Raw genomic sequence first — 20,551 nt, 5'->3', positions numbered from 1 at the left:
AACCATAAGTCTAATCAAGCCGAGGAATAGCTCAAGAAGGGTTTATTCTCTCAAGGTAGCATTCCCACCCTGAGGTAACCATGGTCGAACATGAGTGTTGTCTGATTTCATGGATATGCAAGTGGAAATGTCAGTCTGTATGTGTAAAGCTTCACCGAAATCACCGAGCGTGAGATGTTTCCATGGATCCCCTGACGTTTCCAACGAGGGCCTAATCAAGCGCCTAGACATCATGGACGGTTACATGCTGCCTGGCCCCCTATGGGCCCTCCATTCGGCCTTGGATCGGCCTCGAATCGGCCTCAGATCGGCCGACCATACCGTGACTCTGGCTCACCGTCTCCGTGGTTGATTCACCTGTGGCGGCAAAGTAATGATAGCGCGATGGTGCGGACATGCCACCTACACTGTCGCGATCAAGGCATTCTCGTTAGGACTGGCGAGAACGATCATCATCTTTTGACGAGGGTAGATCGAGGGAAACATTTGGAGGGAAAGGGAGAAAGGAAGTAATCTGGTACGTGACTGCCTATCCTTCGTTCCTCATGTGACTGAAACGCTGGCTGGCGGTCGCTCTCCCCCCAACGAAAATCCCGCCTCAGCCGTCGAATAAGACATACGTTGAAATTAGGTCCAGCTTACGTATCTGATCCCTACTTCAGAGGCATGCCTACCAAGGTACGCCACTGAATGGTGTGCCCTGGCTCCCTGAGCGGGCCCAGACCGTCAGTAGACACCGACTATCTCAGCTTGAGAACAGACCCTCCCCGCGATACAGAGACAATGGGCAGGCAGTGGCGCTGGTGCTGGGGGATGCCTATAGGTTAATAAGGGATTCCGGCTCCCAAAACATTCCTCCCCGGGCGAAAACGTTTGACAGGAAAAGGAATAATTGAGTAATGGATACAAATCGGCAAAATCGGCTTAAATTGGAGAATCACACGGGTAAAGACCCTGGTCAGAAAGCATAGAAACAACTCGCAGAAACCCCAAGTGGGCGGTCCGAACGTCATTAGTACTCTATACACCCAAGCAACGGAGACGTGAAAAGAATTACTCGATAACATATCCCTCAGCGACGCTCTTCACATCCTTGGAGAATCCAGTACTCTCGCCCTCCATCTCCAACAGAGAGATATCGGTTACGTCAACCTCAACAAAAGGACTGGACTTTGCAAAGTGCACGCTCATGGGGAAGAACTCATTCTCATCCCCGTCGCCCGTAGACTCGAATTCAAAGCTGCCAGATGCATTGCTCTCATCCACGGTACCGATGTTCCAGTCCAGACTATCTCCAGATACTTCATAAACGGCGTCGAAGCTGGACACTGCCGGTTCTGTCGCGCCGTATGGTATAGTGACAATAACATCACGCAGAGTATCAGAGCCAGTGAGCTCGTACTCGACTGTAACCGTAGTGGAGTCAGAGCCCTTGTTCACCCAAACGGTAAATGTAATAGGAAGGATATCAGCGTTGTCAGATCCAGAGCTTGCGACACGCCAGCGCAGTACACCAATCGAGTTGTTAGCTGGGAATCTTTTGGATGTATCTTTCAACTGAATTGCGGAAGAGTTGGTGAAGACAGCTTTGTCGACATTAGGATGGGTGCGGAACTGCGCACCATGCGTGGGGTTGGCGAGGAGGTCGAGTTTGAGTTTGGTGAAAGATGGGTCGGAGATCCGAAGTTGCAGATCGCCCTTGACCTCGAAGGATTTCAGTGCACCCTCTCGAGTAAGCGTGGCAGAGATAGTCTCCGCAATGGTAATGTGGACAGGATCCCGGTCTGTAGACAGCGAAGCACGAGCAGAGGACACCTTGTCGCCGACCGGAGTAGAAGCTTGTGGTGTCACCAAGGGGCTGGACTCTTCGACCTCTGGGCCAAGGTCGCCGCGCACTTTCTCGTAAATATCGGTGGTTTTGGACTTCTTGCCGAGTTGCATGCCCTTACCGCGGGTCGGTAACGGTCTGGGGTCGGGCTTCGTTAGAATCAAAAGTAGGGGTAAGGAGGGGATGAATATACTTAGCGAACGATTTCTTCTTCTCCGCCTCGTAGGAGTCGTAGGTATCAGGCACAGCAGGTCGGGAGGGTGGTGTATAGACGGGATAAGAAGGGGTCCGGGGGGCCATAGAGCGACCGGTTTTGGCGGCCTCTTTCCGTTGCATCTCCAGCTGCTTGGCCTTTCTCTTGCGCTCCTCGCTGGCCTCGAGTTCTTTGTTCTAAACGATCGGAATCAGCCATGTGTTGACATGGTAGCCAGAGGAGAAAATATACCCTTTCGATGATTTCCTGAATTCTCTCCTCGTGACTCTCCATTTCCAGGAAGGTCTTAATCTGAGAAAGAGACAGGTTCTCTCGGTACCCCAGAGTCACCAATTCATCATAGGCACTCAGTAATTCGAAGGCATTGCGCAGAATCTCCCTCTCATCCAGACTCTTACAGATGCTGGTGGTGACTTGGGCGAAAAGGTGAAGGCTGTCGATGTCCTGCAAGATGTTCGACTGGCGGTTCGTAATCAGAACGATGTATAGCTCGTCCAGAGGCTGGTAGACAAAGCGGACATTGTCTTGTTCAACAGTCGTATGCTGAGTCCCGGAGTCGGCCAGTTTTGGAAAGGATGCGAGCAAGGCCTCGATTCTGGAGCGAGCAATCTCTCGGAATTGGCGCGAAAGTACGGCCTTGCCCCCGCGGGTGCATATGGACGCTGCGAGGACGACCTGTTGTTTGTGCGCGATTGTTAGCAGTGTTCTGGAAAACTGATGGATGATTTGAGCCGCACCATGGTTGTGAGAATGGGGATACAAGAGTAGAATAAGAGATGATATTTTCTCGCCCGAATGGCACCGATCTCCTAACGGACGAATGTCTGGCAGGCGTGTCTTGACGTCGAGGCCACGGGGAGTCGCTTGCTGTTCTCTTCGGTCCCCGTTGGCCCGTGCGCCGCGCTACCCCCTCGCTTACCGCAGCACAAGAAGCTTCCTCTGTCGGCACTTCACTCTTCATCGCGAGTCAACATCCTCCTCTCCCTTTCCCCCTCCACACACCGTCTTGGGGATCTCGACAGAGCCGTTATTGCTGAAGACGCAGTTCCACTTCTCATAGCGCCAGGTTCATTCCTTACTTCTTGCGATCGCAACCCACAGATCCTGTCCTTGGGCTGCTGTCAGGCACACACCTAGATCGCCACGATAAAACTTTCTACGCGTCTCCCTCTTCTCGCACATCGATGACATGACAACTGCTTCATCGCTCGCATTTACCACCATGGAGATCTCTGTGGCTGATGATCAGATGGAGATGGCTTCTCCTTATCAAGGGCATGCGGATGATTTCGATATTGATATCGACATCATGGAAGACCAGGCCTCCACCACCGACAAAGATATGATAGGCGCAGACGAATATCTAGACTATGACCACGACGGGACCCACGATGCCGATATGATCGATGATGTTGCGGAACCCACCATGCAGGATGCCGATGACGCTTATGCCGAAGCAGATTACACTGTCGAAATGCAGGACGGAAATGAACGGATCTATGAGGCAGAAATGCTAGAAGACGAATACGATGAGGACATTGATGCTCCCGTAGCTGAAGCCCAAGAAGTGGCGCCAGCGTCTGAGGAAGTTCAGAACCCAGAGGCAGAGGGAACACGCCCCTCGGAGGAGATTACTATCACCGCAGAAGATAAAGACGAACCCGACAGAGAACTTCATCCCGACCAGGAAGCCGAACCTCTCGCGCATGATGATCGCCCTTTTTCGCATGACACTGAGCAGCATGTTGATCTGTCGGAAAAGAATGTTCCTCAGGAGTATGAAGTAGACACAGCCGGATCGCCGGAGAACGGGAAGCCTTTTGGTGACTCTAACAAAGCGAAGCGAGAAGTTCCACACACCACAGAAACCGACGTGAAGAATGATAATAATGAATCTTCTAAGCAGGCGCAATCCCAAGCAAGCAGTTTTGGCGACGCCCAACCGCTAGCTGATGAGCGCAACGACTCTGCTGCACAGACACAGGATAAACTGGAAGAGGAAGACGAGGGGGAATATCATGTGGGAGATGTTGGAGATGCAGAAGACGGAGGAGTCCGTGAAGATGAACAAGAAGAGGGCGAAGGGCAAGTGGTGACAGGAGTCAGCGAAAACCAGGTTTCTTCTTCAGAGGAACAAGCTGTCGAGCATCAGCACGAACAACAAGAGCTTCCAGCAACCGAACGTACGCCTCTGCATCCGGTCAAGGTTTATTATCAAGACAACGAGATATCACTGTTTCCCCCCAGAGAAGGCGACTCTTCAGAGACGTTCTTCCTGGAGGATGAAAGCCTTGCTTTTGGGTCTTTTGGCAGACTGTTCGAATCTTGTCGCGAAGTGCTACGGGATCATATCAGTGATAGTGATGTCTTGATTGTAGACGTCGAAGCTTTGAATGTCCAGCTAACAGAGGTTTGTTCTCATAGCCCAATGTTTATTGGCCATTGCTAATCATTGTATAGGACTCACTGCACACCGATAAGGTTACACTGCACCAGATCGTTGACCTGTACCTGCGCCTTTCACACAATGACGGAATCGAAGAGCCGGAAGCACTCTATCTCACCCTTAGCACACGACCGACAATCTTCGCGGAGATTTCTAACCTTCTCGTAGATGCGAAGGAAGGGAAAGGGTTGTCGGAAATATACTGGGACGGTTATGCTGAAGCAGAAGCCACATCTGCTGATATTCCTGGGGAGAGTCATGAGGAGTTTAATCCGGACTATCTCCAGCAGGACTCCTCTGAACCCGAGGATGATTACAGTGACTCAGAAAAAGATCATGAGCCGGAGGCTGAATCTCAGCTTCATGATGGTGTCACCGGTGAACAGCAAGACGAGCAAGACCATGAGGGTCATGGCCATTTAGCTTCAGGCAATGACGAAGTGGTTGTTCCCTCTTCGGGCAATGTCCCGGAAGGAACTAATGCTGAGGACGGCCATCTCCACGAATCTAATTCGGCTGAGACCGAGGCCATCAAAGTTGGCGACCACCAGCTGCCGACTGAGGAGCTGTATGACTCAGAGGAGCAATCAGAATCGACTGCCACAGTGACTCAGCTGCCTCAACCCGACTTGTTGGACGAGCAGCAGCTTGCTAATGAGACTGCCGCTGTTCTTGATGACCCAGATTATCATGAGTATCACGGTACGGAAGGTGCTGGTGATGAAACCTATCCAGAAGAGACTAATGTAGATGCTACTGAACACTTCGGCCCTCATGAAGATGCTGAAGCAGTAGAGACTGGTGAAAATACTGGAGAGACAGTTGGAGAGTTCTATGGCGACGTGACGGAGTCGAACGCGGAAGAATCCCGCGAAGATGCCCTCGAGGATATCAACAACACGACTCATTTCAAGGATGATGCAGGCGACGCTGACTTCCATGACCATGAGGATGTTGATGGGGAAGTTCCACCGAGTGGCCGAGGCGAAGAGGCTCCATACGACAATACTGAACCAGTGCCTGATAGCGTCTCCGAAGACGTTCCAGACATCACCGAATCTACCCAGAACCTGGAGGATGACTCACTAGGTATTGTGGAAGATCTGCTAAAGAGTCCTAGCAAAGACATCAAGCACATCGGTGATGAGACCAATGCGGATGAACTCGAGCCGGGAGAGCTCCATGATGAACCCGAACATGTCCCAGCTACCCACGACGAAGTTGAGGAGTTGGCGTTTGATGACGAAGAGTATTTGGACTTGGGAGTACAGGAAGGATTGGCTGCAGATGACGAAGCAAATCTTGCCAAGTCACCAAGCCGCGCTCCTACGAAACGGTATCGCGAACCAGAGGACGACTTTGAGTTGACCGAAATCCCTACCCCGGACGCAAAACGTTCTCGGTCATCGTGATTTTCATCCTACCCACCATCTACCTTTTTTCCCACACCTTCAAGAGATTCCTCCGTCATCCACCATTCCATGGGCTTCATGAAGGCCGTATCTAACCAATCCAGCGTTCTTGGACCGAGCTGGCCGTGAGGTGCATTCACTCGGGCAGCTTCTAAAGTGATGAGCTACTAATGATGGTTTCAACCACGGATCGTGTCAGCCAATTGAGCCTCGGAAAATCCGCAGGTGTACAAGCCAGACAGGTACGTGTTACTTTGATTCGTCCCCCATTGCGTTTTCTTTTCCGGATTGGTATACTGCCCCAGTATACCAGCGTTGCCTTGGGCACTCGGCATGCGGGGTGTAAAACACTAGGTTTGTACTCGACATTTCCCATGGCTTTAAATACTTTCTCCCCTGTGTTCTTTGTCCCGCTTTGGTCAGTGATACCACCAGTGATGGTCTTTGTGGCGTCTTTCTGCTGTACTCGATCGAGGCGTTATCGTGTTATATCCCCAAATAGCTTCCACGCAGGCGTGATAGGCTGGTTTGGTTTAATCTGCCTTGCGTCTCATTCCCTTGGGAGTGATAAATGACATCTTTCTTTTCTCCTTGATGATTTCTGTGCTTCCTAGGGATATCAGATCCAGGAAGTTGCTATCAGTCTGGGGGCTGCCGGGGAAGAAAAATCCCGGAGGCCATCATTGATTCTACTGTCAGAAAAGAAAGCATCTTGCTCGTGTTTATAAATCTAGCTGTGGTGGGGGATACGATTTCAATGACTGTGCAATGCGGATGTTGTTGTTCCTAAAACTACAGGTTACCTCCGTGCTCCTTTAAGCCTCGCTTCTTCGCTCCGCCTGCTGGACGGATTGCAAGGTGATCGGTGCGCTTAAGTCCCTAAACTTCAAGGCCAGGATTGTAGGCAAGAGGCCTTGGCTTTGCTACATAGATTTTATCCTATCTCCCTTCCTCTCTTTTCTTCAGGAAGATGGAATGGGCTTTGGTTATTCTGCCCTCCAATCATATGAACCTCACTCTTCAACTTTGGGTAATAAAGGCGGGAATCAAGACAACCAACGCCCCCCCACATTTTTGCAGCTGCCACCTCGCGGGTGGGCCGTGCTAAAGTGGGGTGGGCTGGTGGAAGTGGTTTTTGCCAAAGTGCCATTGGAGGAACGGATCCTGCCTTTTGGCGAAAAATGGCTTAGAAGGGAACATGTTTCCTTTGGTGTTAGGCATCTTGATCGGTGCAGTTGGTCCGTTCATACTATTAGGATGATGTAGTCAGTCGATCATATTAGGGAACAGGTGGCCGAAGCACGATTTTCTTCTTGCCTTTCCTACCTCATGCTCTTCCATAGTATTCCTTATAGCCTGCACGATGCGATTTGATTGGGTCTATTCATGCTCTTGACGCATCTTAACTGTTATAGTCATCGCAATATTCTGCATGAAGTGCATGATAAGTAGTCATTTGCATGACACTATTTATGTAGCAATTTTGGCCAAAATTCCCCTAGTGGTGGGTTTTACGGAATTAACGGTTTTTTATATATATAGACCTTGCTACAGACTGAACTTCGAAGCCATCTCTGGTGGAAACCAGTCAGCTACTAGCTGCTAGAGGACCCAAAGGCTTTAGGAAACGATGATTCTCGAACAGTTCCATGATAGTGTCAGGAAAATGGTATCTAGAGATTGCAGGTAACCAACAGACTCGACTCGATCACCTGATGTGCGTGAAAGTCAGCAGCTTCTAGAATTAATTAGGCGGACCACCTGCACGGGGCAGGGTCGTGCCAGACGATCACGACTAGTTGCTATTTACGCATGGTATATCCGTAATCAGACCTGTCAAAATCTCTGATAAGATGAGGAGACAAGCACTACGGAGTGTGGATAGTGGATAGGGTGTTATGGACGGCACCGAGTGCACATCTCGCGATGCCAAGGCCGTAACAATGCTCAAGCGATCGGTAATGAAACTAACCAAGGCTGGAGACATCGACCCCGGAACCAGAATTGAGGCGAGGGCTTCAGTTCCAGGTTCCTATTCTTAGTCGGCACCTTACGTTTCATAACGCCGATCGGATACTGAAACCAGGCTCCTCAAGGGGCCGGGCGGTGGCTGGCAAGCCTTGATTGGGTGATTGGAATGGCCACCGTTGCCCTTCTTTTCAGGTTCATTACCAAAGGCATTGCCAACTGCGATTATCTAAGCTCTCACAGGCCGCAGGCCTGACCCGTCCATACATACGATACGTAATATGGAGGAGATCTTGTCCACTATCACAAGAAGCAAGCAACCAGGCAGGAGAACGAGCAGTCTATCCGTGTGGACGGAGTAATTCTCTTCTTTTCTTTTTTTTCTTTGGCAATGAATAATAGGCGCCAGCAGCTGGTCTCGCTAATAGGAGTTCTTCTCCCCCCTGCTGCTACTAGACCTGCCGCTTACCTATATTTAGAGGGCCTAGTAGGAATCATTCCTGGCTGTACAGCCGTAGGTACGGAGTATGGTAAGTTTAATTAAACGCTGCCCGGTAACGCAGGCCGTACTGTGTACGGAGTCTGATCTGGCACTTCAGCCGAGGACAACTGCCCGTCGGTCACGCTCCCATCAGAGATCAACTGGTGTCCTTTCTGGACGGCGTCGACCGCCTCTTGTTCTTTCGTCGATGCTTTTTTGAGACTCCTGCGACTTTCAGAAAACTCGTTACTTGCCCACGTCTCTGACCTCCAGCAGCAGTATCTGGGTTTTCGCCTCCCTCACTCGCTTCAACCACTTACGCGCGTCCAGATCCGGGCCGGTTCCGTCTGAAGGGGAAAACCCCACCGCACGAGCGCAGGCAGCCAGCCTCTAGGATCCGACAAAGGTCACTAACAAGCTCTCCTTCAATCGCAGGAGTTCTCGACCCCCAAAACCTACTGCCGCATCAAGGCTGCAGCATCTTACCCAGCCCGGCTTACTCCCTTCTGCCACCGAATTCTTTTTTTTTGTTGCATTCCCCCTGTCCTTACCTAGGCGCCGTCGTTCTTCGTCCCTGGACAGTCGGTCATTGTTGGCGCGCTGCCGAATGCTTGGCTGAAGGTAATCCCAAGACAGTCATCAACCACGCCAAACCATCCACATCAGCCTCTCCAACGTGCTTCCCATTTAGCTCCGGCTCGGACTACACCTGCCTCAACACTCGCTAGCATTGAAGTCAACCAATCGCGAGGAGCAATCAGCTCCAAGAGACTCTCACAATGATCTCCGACAAGTATGGACCGGCCAATTTGCAGCCTTGGCCGTAGGGGCCATCATCGGGTCGCAGTACGCTGACCATGTGCAGGTATATCGGCCTTATTCTGGCCATTACATCAACAATGGCTATCGGTATGCGATGCTCTCCCCGAATTATCCCCCGTATGAGCTGACAGGTCTCTAGGTACTAGTTTTGTCATTACGAAAAAGGTTCGTTCGTCTCCAATCGCCGCCGATGCATAACCGCCGGAATTGCCTCCTGCCGTCGATACCGATTGTCGCCACGAACAAACGACTGATTCTGTCATACAGGGCTTGATGCAGGCATCCGAGAGGCATGGATTTGAAGGAGAAGGTTTCTCATATCTCAAAAGTCCCATTTGGTGGGGTGGTGTGGTTACATGTACGCCAGGCTTCGTTTCATCCGTTGTCGCCTGAGCGAGAGGAGCTGACGATGGATCATAGTGGCTGTTGGAGAGATCGCCAATTTCGCCGCATACGCCTTCGCACCCGCCATTTTGGTCACGCCATTAGGTGCGCTAAGTGTCTTGATCGGGTGAGACTTGATATCGCTGGTTGAGGTCTCCCGTCCGATACGCTAACCTGTCCTAGTGCCGTTCTGGGCTCATATTTTCTCAAGGAAAGACTGGGGGTTCTGGGGAAGCTCGGATGTGCCATGTGTCTGCTGGGCTCGGTTGTGATCGTCCTTCACGCGCCCCCGGACAAGCCAGTGGAAAGAATTGATGAGATCTTGGGCTACGCGCTACAGCCAGGTATGAGCCACTCACACTCAAGGTTCTAACTCAGTCCGCTGACTCGATTGATCTATAGGATTCTTAATCTACTGTCTTGCAGTTGCGATATTCTCTACAGTCATGATTTACCGCGTCGCTCCCGTATACGGCAAAAGAAACCCTCTGATTTATATCTCGATCTGCTCCACAGTCGGCTCCGTATCTGTCATGTCTATTAAGGCATTTGGTATCGCGGTGAAGCTTACCTTGGGAGGTAACAATCAGTTCACGCAGGCTTCGACCTATGTTTTTATGATCGTCACGGGATTCTGCATTTTGACGCAGATGAATTACATCAACAAGGCCTTGAACCAATTTTCTACATCGATGTAAGTGGATGTCAAGCCTGCAGCGCTTGCAGCATCGCTGACAATCTTTGGCAGTGTCAACCCTCTCTACTATGTCACATTCACAACTGCGACTTTGTGCGCCTCTTTCATTCTTTTCAAGGGGTTCAACACGACCGATGCTGTTAACACGATTTCATTGCTGTGTGGATTCTTGATTATTTTCTCCGGTGTATATCTCTTGAATCTATCCCGGCATGACCCGGATGGGCGACAAATGCTCAACTCGAAGCTCGACGATGAAGGGATTCCCACGGACGGAATTGCCGGTTTTCACACTCGGCGTTCGATGCAATCCCGTCGCAGCAACGAGCCTCACCGTCGGAGCTCCTCGGGCGCTTATATGAACGGCCACGGAGACCGTGAAGGGCTCATGCGCGCCTACGATGTCGAGAACCAGGCATTCGGGCTCTCCGACTTGGCCGGAGACAGCGACGGAGAGCCCGGTCCTACGTATAAGCGAAGTGAAGAGGTAGATCGCTCTTCTCAACAGCCCAACAAGAATGCCGTCCTATAGAATGATACGACGCCCCGCTGGTTTTCTTTTGCTTGCTGGCTTAATTTACGACCCAGAATATTGCTGTGACGTTTTTCTTTTCCCTCTTGTGTTTCCCCTCTTGCCTTTTCTCTTCCGCCTCCGGCGCTTCTCTCAGCTCTTCTTCTACCTTCGACCACCTGAGACCTGTCGACGGAAAAGGTGTTGCTTTCTGGATGCATTGTACTTTTACTTCTCTCCACGCGCGAGGAAATACCAGGATGAGGAACCAGAGATGCCCATGAATGATTTGGATGTGCATTGGGATTGTATGCTTTTCACCTTTTCTGTTACTTTTTGAGGTTTCCTCCCGTGTGGCATGAATCGCGGGCGAATGCCTGCGATAGATCCGAACTGTATATAGGCCTTAGGATAAACTTTGCAAGATAGACCTTGTGCATTGGCTCGCGGACCTGGCTGTGAGAGCCTGGATTGATGATTGTATCTGAGTTGTTTTCCCGGAGTGTAGTGTGCGGTGGATGGGGCAAAAGTGACGTAAAGGAACGATGCCCCTCGAGATCGGGCTGGTTGGGCAGTGGGCAGTGGGCAGTGGGCAGTGGGCAGTGGGCAGTGGGGTTTGCGCTCGTAGATCGATGATGTCGCACGCTGGCCGGGCAAGCGTTGGGGTCAGCTCCTTGGCTCTATGGCCTGTTTTTCAACACCACGGCCCCCACCCAACAAGTACAGAGTAGTGTGGAATAAGAACTATGCCGGCAGTGTTGTGGACGACCGGGCTAGAGATGCTCGGCTCTGCAGCTTAGCCATCGGAGCTTCTTCTTTTGCGCTTCCCCACTCACCGCGACCGTCCCAACCCCGCGAAACTTAAGCGATATGCCTGGCTTGCTGCGAAAACTAGTCGTCGTCGCCGCGGTCGATGGGCTGATCCTTCAGTCGCCCGGTAATGGACTGAGACATGCTGGAACTAATGAGCCCGCCACTCTTCGTATCGACTACAAGACCAACAAGGTTTCCTCGCTCCCGGCGTTCGCGTCGGACCAAGATGATGACAGGGACTCCGGCTTGGAGACCTATGGACTCGTTGGTAAGCAGTTCACCTTTGCATTGAAGCTCAATGCGGCTTTTCTCTGCGCCTGTCTCGTTCTTGCAACAAAGTTGCATCCCCAATCCCCGACGAAAAGCGCATTGCTGACGTCGGACCTGAACTAAAGGGCTCCTTTCCGTTGCGTCATATTCCTTCCTCATCTCTATAACGCAGCGACAACAAGTGGCTCAGATTCAAGGGAAACCCATCTATGCCGTGACCAATGTCGCGGTAATCCCTACTTCATCGCAAGCAGATGCGATCCGCGCCATCTCCCAGGCAAAGGAAAGCCTGTCTCATGGGGAGAGCGGCCAAGGCGAGACTGCCTCGGACGACAGCAGTACAGTATCAGACACTGAAAGTGACGGAGGCGACACCGAGATCAACACTGCACCGGCTTCTCCGGAGCATGAAATCGCTCATTCAAGAGCTCGCAGCGTCGGCAGTATCGCTGAAGATGTGATCGGTAAGAGGGTCCGATTCGGTCGTTTCGCTGCGAATTGGTTGTCGAGGAAAAGTCTCGGACTTCCGGGGCTCGGCACAGCTGGCCAGAGTGCTACGGAGAGGCTCGCAGGAGATGCGAAGGAGACGACTGCAGAGGCGGATGCCGCAGCCTCTGAGGCGAATGATGAACGCACGACCCCTGTTTCACGAAGCAATGATCCAACACCGAAAACGCTTGGAGAGCCTTTCTCCTCCGATCCGACCGTGGAGTTACTCCCCAAGTTGCTACGTTATACGAAAATGATCTTTTCCTCTCAGAATTTCTTTTTCGCATATGATTACGATCTCACTAGAAAGTTCGGGGCACAGGAAGAGTCATCGCTGAAGAGCCATCTCCCGTTGCACAAGGTTGTAGATGAGTTGGTATGGTCCTCACCCTTGTTTTGAACGAAGAAGGAATATGCTAATCGAATATCCCAGTACTTCTGGAATCGTCATCTCATGGGTCCCTTTATTACGGTTGATGCCCATAATTTCGTCCTTCCTTTGATGCAAGGTTTTGTTGGCCAACGTGAATTCACCGTGGAGGCTGCAGAGACTACAACAGAGAACCATCCTTCGGGAGAGCCGAAAGAGGAGCTCCTGGAGGGGCGCATACTGGGTGACAAGCAAGAGGCACAGGCCGTCCAAACTAGCGACAAGAAGCGAGACTATCTCCTCACCCTGATTTCCCGGCGATCAGTCAAGCGCCCAGGTCTGCGGTACCTCCGTCGCGGTGTCGATGATCTGGGGAATACTGCCAATGCTGTGGAGACAGAACAGATTCTTTCGGTTCCTGACTGGGATCCGTCTCATAATGTCTACTCCTACCTCCAAGTACGTGGGTCTATCCCGCTGTACTTCTCGCAGTCGCCGTACGCCTTTAAGCCAGTCCCTGTATTGCATCATTCGACCGAAACGAACCAGCTTGCCTTTGATAGACATTTTCGAAATCTCAGTCGAAGATATGGAAAGATCCAAGGGGTCTCACTTATTGACAAACAAGCAGGCGAGTTGAAACTGGGAGAGCAGTACGAGAAGTTTACAAAAGCGCTGAATGAGTCAGGCGGCATAGACGGCGTGCCCCTCGCACTCGAGTGGTTTGACTTCCACAATGAGTGTCGGGGAATGAAGTTTGAGAACGTGAGCCGCCTCGTGAACCGCCTGGAGGCGACCTTGAATGAATTCGGCGACACTGTTATCCGGAATGACAGTGTCCTCCAGAGTCAAACCGGCATTGTGCGCACGAACTGCATGGACTGTCTCGATCGTACTGGGGTCGCGCAATGCGCGTTTGGTCAATGGGCTCTGGAGCGGGAATTGAAGCGCGAGGGCATCAGCATAGATCTAGGTCACGACTCATCTACCCGGTGGTTTAATACACTTTGGGCAGACAACGGAGATGCTATCTCTAAACAGTATTCCTCCACAGCGGCTTTGAAGGGTGACTATACGAGGACTCGGAAGCGGGACTATCGAGGAGCACTGAATGACTTTGGCCTCACCCTATCGCGCTACTACAACAATATTGTCAACGACTATTTCTCGCAGGCGTGTATTGACTATCTGTTGGGCAATGTTTCTACGCAGGTGTTCCAGGAGTTTGCGGTGGAGATGCAAACTACGGACCCAGGGATCTCGGTTCAAAAGCTCCGGCAGAATGCTATCGATACTAGTTGCAAGATCGTCATCAGTGACCAGTCGGAAGAATTCCTAGGCGGCTGGACGATGTTGACCCCACGGCAACCTAATACTCTGCGGTCCTTGCCGTTCGAGGAGGCTGTGCTTCTGCTAACAGACGCGGCCATATACAGTTGTCGCTTTGACTGGAACATTGACAAGGTGTTGTCGTATGAACGGATCGACTTGCATTCGGTGACACGCATCAACCATGGCACTTATATCACATCGGTCCTGACTGAGACACAAAGAGACGAACAGAATAATGTCGGGCTGGTGATTGAATATCTTGCTGGCGATGAGAATGCTTTACGGGTCAACACCCGGTCTCTCCAGAGCCAAGTCACCCCGGAATCCCTCGACAGCAATGCGCGTCCTAGTACGGAATGGAACATGTATTCGTGGTTCAAAGGAGCTCCACGATTGACGACGCGGCTCATTGCGTTCAAGGCGCTCCCGCCAAGTTCGACAAGCGCGACAGTGAGCCAACCGGATTGGGTGCGGAGTATCTGCGAAGAGATCGAGCGCGCTGTGCGGGCAGGCGAGGCACGACATGACGAAGGAGCACGGTCCTCCATCCTTGAGTCGTCAGACATTATTTCGGTGGAAGAGGCAAAGAAGCGGACGGGATACCTTGAGCATCTGGTCTACGACATCAAGAAATTGGTCTGGGCCTAAAAAGTTCAATAAGTTGCATCGGGGGAAGTGGGGAGAACTTTCGGTTTTACTTTTTATTTCTGCGTACTTTCAGTACAGTAATGATGTCCATGAGGTCCAGAAGCGACGCATTAGGTCGGTAGATACATTGCTGGGGTACATACATTATCCAGACTCCATAGATCGTGATCGGCCACATGCACGGGGGTACGAGCTCAGGTGGACTTTAGACAGCTCTGATGGGACTCGTGGAACTCGTGGAACACGCAGGATGTCCTCTGACAGGTCATTCTGGTGCGGCAATGGCCTGATCCCCGCCGACGGATCCCATGATGGGGAAGGCAACCACGAGGGTAGATAAGTACCGAGTCCAGGATTCCGGATGGCACAGATGCATGTACATATTTGTACATCAGTGGGAAGATACCGAGAAGGGTACATGCATTTCTTGGTTCAGCCACTAGACACTATCTCGATCCATTGGCAATTCTCCCTGCTTTGTAGGAGCGGTCCTGTCTGACTTTGCTAACAAAGGTATTATATGCCATGTGTCGGGGCACGATAAGACGCTGGGTAGGTAGCACCAGATAGATGGTTGAGACACCGCAGTACCTCTACCCCTCTCTGGGCTGTGTTCTGAGTACCTTTCGTAAGGCAGGTATCAGGAGGTCACAGGAGGTAACAAAAGGTATCGGGCATAGTCCCCGATGACCATACGGGACTGCTGGTTGCCTTGCCAGCGGGGGGTTGGCATTGGTAATTACGGTCTCGCTTCTTACCGCGGGCGCCAGACCTCGGAAAGATAGAAGAGGATCACATCGACGATACCCGCCATAAACATCGGCCATGTATTACTGCCCATCGTCCCAAGTTCCCAGTCCTACGAGGAGGATCTTGCAGGCGCAGCCATCGGAACGACGGAGAAATCCATTATCGAGGAGATTCATTGGATCGACTCCCCCTGACTGTTCTGGTCGGGTTCCAGTTCTCCTGCGTTCGCAATGGCAAAGGTGTTAGTTAACGAACTGCACTGCGCAACCGCCACCAGCGTAAGTGTCTCCGGGCGCACGGCCACCCAGCAGGCCCAGCAGGTACTTAGTACTACTGGTCACTACCACCACTAGCTCCATCGGTATTTCCACTGCTGGCAGTCAGTAGGAATCGGCCTCTTCCTGCCCTCCGCCAGCCAGGGGAATTTTCTCTTGTCGTCACCGGACGGGCTTCTGGCTCGATTGCGACTTGGTCCACTTAAGGAATATTTGTGCGCCTCATCAGCGCTCCATCAGCTCTCGCATCTGATTGTCCTCTTGTTCCTTTATTCTGTCCGTCTGACAATTTTTCCCTTGTCTTCAATTTTTTTTTTAGCCTGTCCGGGGAAGAAGGGGTTGGAGCCGCTTCCCACAAGTCCACGGCGGGGTTTCTTGGGCTACACAACGTCCCTTCCACCCTCTCTTCCTCTTTCTCGACCGTCCTTCTTCCCGCAATTGCTCCCTCCTCTGCCTTCCACTTTCGCGACACAATGGAGTGGCAACCACAGGACGATCCATTGAGGCAGCTGGCTTGCTGCCTCAGGGATTCCCTCAATCCCTATGATCGCCCCGTCCAAAAACAGGCCGAGCAGGTATGTTCCATCTCGCTTTCGCTCTTCCCCTCTCTTCGTCATCGTCGTCATTTTTTTTTACTCTTTGCTCTTCTCCTTCGCTCCCCCACCCTCACCTTTTAAAATGGTCGTCTATGAGAAAGCGACCCGTTGTTACTTACCAGCTTTGCTCTTATCTTTGTTGCCGGTCTAGGGGACCTGTCTTTCGCCTCCCTAAAGAAAAATTCAAAATGGCTGACTGGAGCTCTCTTTCTTCTTCTGTCGTCTGATAGATGCTAGTACAAGCAACCTCGTCGCCCGATTATGTCAACTACATCACCTACCTCTTCAGCACGCCGCAACCTTCCCCGGTTCTGGGAATGGACAGTCAGGCCTACGACCTAGTCCGTTTCGCCGCTGCGATGAACCTCAAGACGAAGATTCACGTTGCGTACAACACGATTCCCCAGCCCTGTTTGACCTTTATCCGATCGGCTACCCTGCTCGGGTTGCGCGACAACAATCCTCACGTGCGGAAATCGGCCGGAACAATCATCACAGAATTGGTTCAGCAGGCGGGTCTTTTAGCCTGGCCCGATGTGCTTCACGAGCTGTTGACGCTCGTCGACAACACCTCGGGAACCGTTCAGCCCCTGGCGCAGGAGGCGGCTATGTCTGCCCTCTCCAAGGTCTGTGAGGATAACCGCAAGATCCTCGACCGGGACTACCAAGGACAGTGCCCTCTCGACGTAATCATCCCAAAGTTGCTCGAATTTACGTCGAATCAGAGCTCCAAAGTCCGGTCAATGGCGCTGGGCACCATCCATGTCTTTCTTCCCCACCGACCTAAAGCCTTGGTCGCCTCGATGGATTTATTCTTGTCGCAATTGTTCCAGCTGGCTAATGACTCGAGTACCGACGTTCGCCGCACGGTTTGTCAGACATTCGCGCAGCTGGTGGACTTCTCTCCTGAGAAGCTTATTCCACACATGGAAGGCTTGGTGAACTACATTATCATGCAACAGCATAACCAGGAGGACCCGGAGCTTGCGCTCGATGCGGCGGAATTCTGGCTTGTCGCGGGCGAGCAGGTGAAGCTGCAACAGCCGCTAGCTCCTCACATGTCCAAGATCGTTCCAGTTTTGCTTCAAAGCATGGTATACGATGAGGATGAAGCGATCCGGTTGACCAATGAGGGAGACGATGCGGAGGTCGAAGACCGCGAGGAAGATCTCAAGCCACAATTCGCGAAGTCGAAGAGCGGTCGGCTGGATCTCTCCAAGTCCGAGCAAACCAACGGTAACGCAGCTCCCGAGGAGGAGGGCGAGGATGATGATCTTAGTGAAGGCGAGATTGAGGACTCCGAGTTTGGAGATGACCCTGAGGACGAGTGGACGCTCCGAAAGTGCTCCGCTGCTGCGTTGGACGTCTTCTCGAATGTCTATCATCAGCCGATCTTCGAAATTATCCTGCCCTACCTGAAGGAGACCATTCGCCATGAGCAGTGGCCTCAGCGCGAAGCTGCTGTCTTGACTCTTGGCGCCGTCGCGGACGGTTGTATGGATGCCGTCACTCCTCATCTTCCCGAACTCGTCCCTTACCTCATTTCGCTGCTTAATGATTCCCACCCTGTGGTCCGACAAATTACCTGCTGGTGCCTTGGCCGGTACTCCGAATGGGCATCGCACCTGGGAGACCCGGCGGAAAGAGCGCGCTTCTTTGAGCCTATGATGGAGGGTATCCTGCGCAGGATGTTGGACGGCAACAAGAAGGTCCAAGAGGCAGCCGCCTCCGCTTTTGCAAGTCTGGAGGAGAAATCGGACGCGAACTTGATTCCGTACTGTGAGCCCATCCTTCGGCAGTTCGTCCAGTGTTTCGGGAAGTACAAGGACCGCAACATGTACATCCTGTACGACTGTGTCCAGACTCTGGCCGAGTGCGTCATGGGAGAATTGGCCAAGCCCCAGCTGGTAGAGATCCTCATGCCTGCTCTAATTGATCGCTATAACAAGGTCTCGGATCAATCTCGGGAGCTGTTCCCGCTACTGGAGTGTTTGGGATACATCGCGGCGGCCTACGGCGATGCATTCTCTCCCTTTGCTCCCCCCCTCTTCCAGCGGTGTATCAAGATTATCTATGAAAACCTGCAGGAATACATGGCTTCGGTCAACAACCAGGCCATCGATGAGCCTGACAAGGACTTTTTGGTCACGAGCCTTGACCTTCTGAGTGCGATCATCCAGGCGATCGATCCGCAGAAGAGCGGCGAGTTGGTGGCCAACTCCCAGCCCCGGTTCTTTGATCTGCTGTGCTTCTGCATGGAGGATCCGAACTATGAGGTCCGTCAGTCGTCATACGCTCTGCTGGGCGACTGCGCGATCAACATTTTCCCTCAGCTCGAGCCCTTCATCCCTAACATCATACCCACTCTGATCAAGCAGCTCGATCTGGATCTGATTCGTGATGATGACCGTCACACTGGATTTAGCGTTCTCAACAATGCCTGCTGGTCGTGCGGTGAGATCGCCGTCAACGAGAAAGCCGCGCTGTCTCCCTACACGGAAAAGCTATACCAGGGGCTTTACATCATCATCAACAATGAGGAAATCATCGACTCTGTGAATGAAAACGCTGCGATGGCTTTGGGTCGGCTTGGAATTTGCTCTTCCGATCAGCTTGCTCCTCGCCTGAGCGAATACGCCGGGGCCTTCCTGAAGTCGATGAACAAGATCGAGTTCACGCGCGAAAAGGCATCCGCCTTCCTGGGATTCAACCAGGTGGTGATGAAGAACCCCGAGGCCATGGAGTCCAGTCTGGCGAACTACTTCCAGGCTATCGCTGCATTCCCTAGCAAATCGATGAACCAGGAGGACTATCGTGACATCCAGACCTCGTTCCAGCAGGTATGACCCTTGAGATTCTCACTTAATTTCCCTCGAGAAGGAGACATGACTGACCTGATGCAGGTGCTGCAAGGATACAAAAATATGATACCCAACTTCGATTCATTCCTGTCGCAACTTCCGGCCCATGTTGCCCAGAAACTTCGTTCTGTATACCAGATTTAGATCTATATCTTGTCATGTTAATGTTTCGTTTGCAAGCAAAATTCATGGCGAAAGGCGCATAAAATTGCATTTCCTTTCCTTTCTCCCACGCCGGCCCTTGGCTCGGTCGATGGCTTCTGTTTCGATCTCTGACCGGTGTCATGGCACCATCCGGGCGGAGTGCGCCCGGATGGGACCGCCATCGTGTGGTTGTGGTTGTGGTTGAAGGGGCGTGTTGAATCCTTTTTTTTCGACAGTGCGTGGATCGCCGTGTCGGGGTCTGCATAGAGGGGGGGCTTATGGGCTGGGTCATGGGAAAACAGTCATTTGGGGATGACACCTGGGATAGTATAGCTCGGGACTATATACCAGGGGCGAGGGAATGAACAATGAGAGATGCGTAATGGACTGTTCGACGCATGATGATTGAGATCTGTACCTTTTGTTCTTAGATAGACTAGTAGAATAGTAAATTAGATAGCCTTTCGGCACGCAGGGGTCTTCGACTGCCTGCCGTGCCTTTGCCGTTGGCGTTGAATGGGATTCATCTGCAGCTGTAGATGACTTGACATCATGATCGACAGGAGCTATCTAGTATCTACTGCGTACGCAGGTGCCGAGGTCCACATCCACCATTTACTCTGTGAGCTGTTTCCTTATCGCGTGATAACCTACTATGTCGGTAGGAGAGCTACAGAAAGTCCCCCCCGAGGGACCCAAAAGTGTCGGCATCATCTCACCCCTGTACCTTCCCTCGACCCAAATCCCAGCAAAGCCCGAAGGCCCATTCCCACGTCGCCGCAAACATCCAGGGTGGGTGCTTTCCCACCCCGGTCTGGAATTGTTCCAGGCCAGCAGTTCGGCCTCTCCGATAGGATCCAGGAGAACAGGCGGTTTGTGTGACATCACTACGTCAGTCCAAGGGGGATGGATGTGGTCAGCCAGGTCAGAGACGCCCAGTCGCGACACACTGATGATGCATGACTCACGACCCATGCTCCGCGACGTCAGGACATAAGCACTATGTCTCCCGCCAGTCGTTCTTTGGAATCTTCCATGCAGGAAGAAGCAAATGGAGGGAAGGGGGGTGGGTAGGTAGTAAGAGTGGATTTGTCACTCTGTGTGACCGGCTTACTCGATGTTATCTAAGCATTCTGGTCCTGTAGTTAGTACGTAGTAAAAGATGACTCCTACCGAATGTGGCATGCACGGCGAAAGCGAAAATGTTTCGGCCGCTAAGTCACCGCCATGAGCAGGTTTT

The 20,551-nt window shown here is 52.0% G+C and overlaps 6 protein-coding genes across 6 annotated transcripts; 5 read left to right on the top strand and 1 right to left on the bottom strand.

Annotated features, from left to right (window-relative positions):
• Positions 1–783: 783 nt before the first annotated feature.
• On the bottom strand, positions 784–2,876 carry BO80DRAFT_264552 (coatomer subunit delta). The gene is made up of 4 exons (XM_025714775.1): positions 2,780–2,876; positions 2,274–2,717; positions 2,022–2,218; positions 784–1,966 (listed from the first exon to the last, which is right to left on the bottom strand). Exons 1-4 carry the CDS (start codon positions 2,780–2,782, stop codon positions 1,054–1,056), a joined length of 1,557 nt encoding a protein of 518 aa, XP_025569719.1. The 5' UTR covers positions 2,783–2,876; the 3' UTR covers positions 784–1,053.
• Positions 2,877–3,002: 126 nt separating this feature from the next.
• BO80DRAFT_264546 (uncharacterized protein) lies at positions 3,003–5,985 on the top strand. The gene is made up of 2 exons (XM_025714774.1): positions 3,003–4,452; positions 4,503–5,985. The coding sequence occupies exons 1-2, from the start codon at positions 3,232–3,234 to the stop codon at positions 5,898–5,900; spliced, it is 2,619 nt and encodes an 872-aa protein (XP_025569718.1). The 5' UTR covers positions 3,003–3,231; the 3' UTR covers positions 5,901–5,985.
• On the top strand, positions 5,964–6,692 carry BO80DRAFT_264543 (uncharacterized protein). Its single transcript, XM_025714773.1, has one exon. It carries the CDS (start codon positions 6,071–6,073, stop codon positions 6,473–6,475), a length of 405 nt encoding a protein of 134 aa, XP_025569717.1. The 5' UTR covers positions 5,964–6,070; the 3' UTR covers positions 6,476–6,692.
• A 2,514-nt stretch (positions 6,693–9,206) lies between these two features.
• BO80DRAFT_368853 (DUF803 domain membrane protein) lies at positions 9,207–10,784 on the top strand (the record flags this gene model as incomplete). The annotated part of the gene is made up of 7 exons (XM_025716359.1): positions 9,207–9,258; positions 9,311–9,336; positions 9,439–9,529; positions 9,592–9,682; positions 9,739–9,899; positions 9,958–10,249; positions 10,304–10,784. 7 exons carry the CDS (start codon positions 9,207–9,209, stop codon positions 10,782–10,784), a joined length of 1,194 nt encoding a protein of 397 aa, XP_025569716.1.
• A 685-nt stretch (positions 10,785–11,469) lies between these two features.
• On the top strand, positions 11,470–15,166 carry BO80DRAFT_429916 (SacI domain protein). The gene is made up of 3 exons (XM_025720588.1): positions 11,470–11,844; positions 11,972–12,711; positions 12,769–15,166. The coding sequence occupies exons 1-3, from the start codon at positions 11,634–11,636 to the stop codon at positions 14,683–14,685; spliced, it is 2,868 nt and encodes a 955-aa protein (XP_025569715.1). The 5' UTR covers positions 11,470–11,633; the 3' UTR covers positions 14,686–15,166.
• Positions 15,167–16,183: 1,017 nt separating this feature from the next.
• BO80DRAFT_450253 (putative importin beta-2 subunit) lies at positions 16,184–19,311 on the top strand (the record flags this gene model as incomplete). Its single annotated transcript, XM_025721799.1, has 3 exons — positions 16,184–16,285; positions 16,537–19,146; positions 19,210–19,311. 3 exons carry the CDS (start codon positions 16,184–16,186, stop codon positions 19,309–19,311), a joined length of 2,814 nt encoding a protein of 937 aa, XP_025569714.1.
• Positions 19,312–20,551: the final 1,240 nt, after the last annotated feature.

This window comes from Aspergillus ibericus (assembly GCF_003184845.1).
Source record: "Aspergillus ibericus CBS 121593 unplaced genomic scaffold BO80scaffold_76, whole genome shotgun sequence".
NCBI lineage: Eukaryota > Fungi > Ascomycota > Eurotiomycetes > Eurotiales > Aspergillaceae > Aspergillus > Aspergillus ibericus.
The sequence above is the reverse complement of the archived record's forward strand: the minus strand, read 5'-3'. Positions and strand labels throughout refer to the sequence as shown.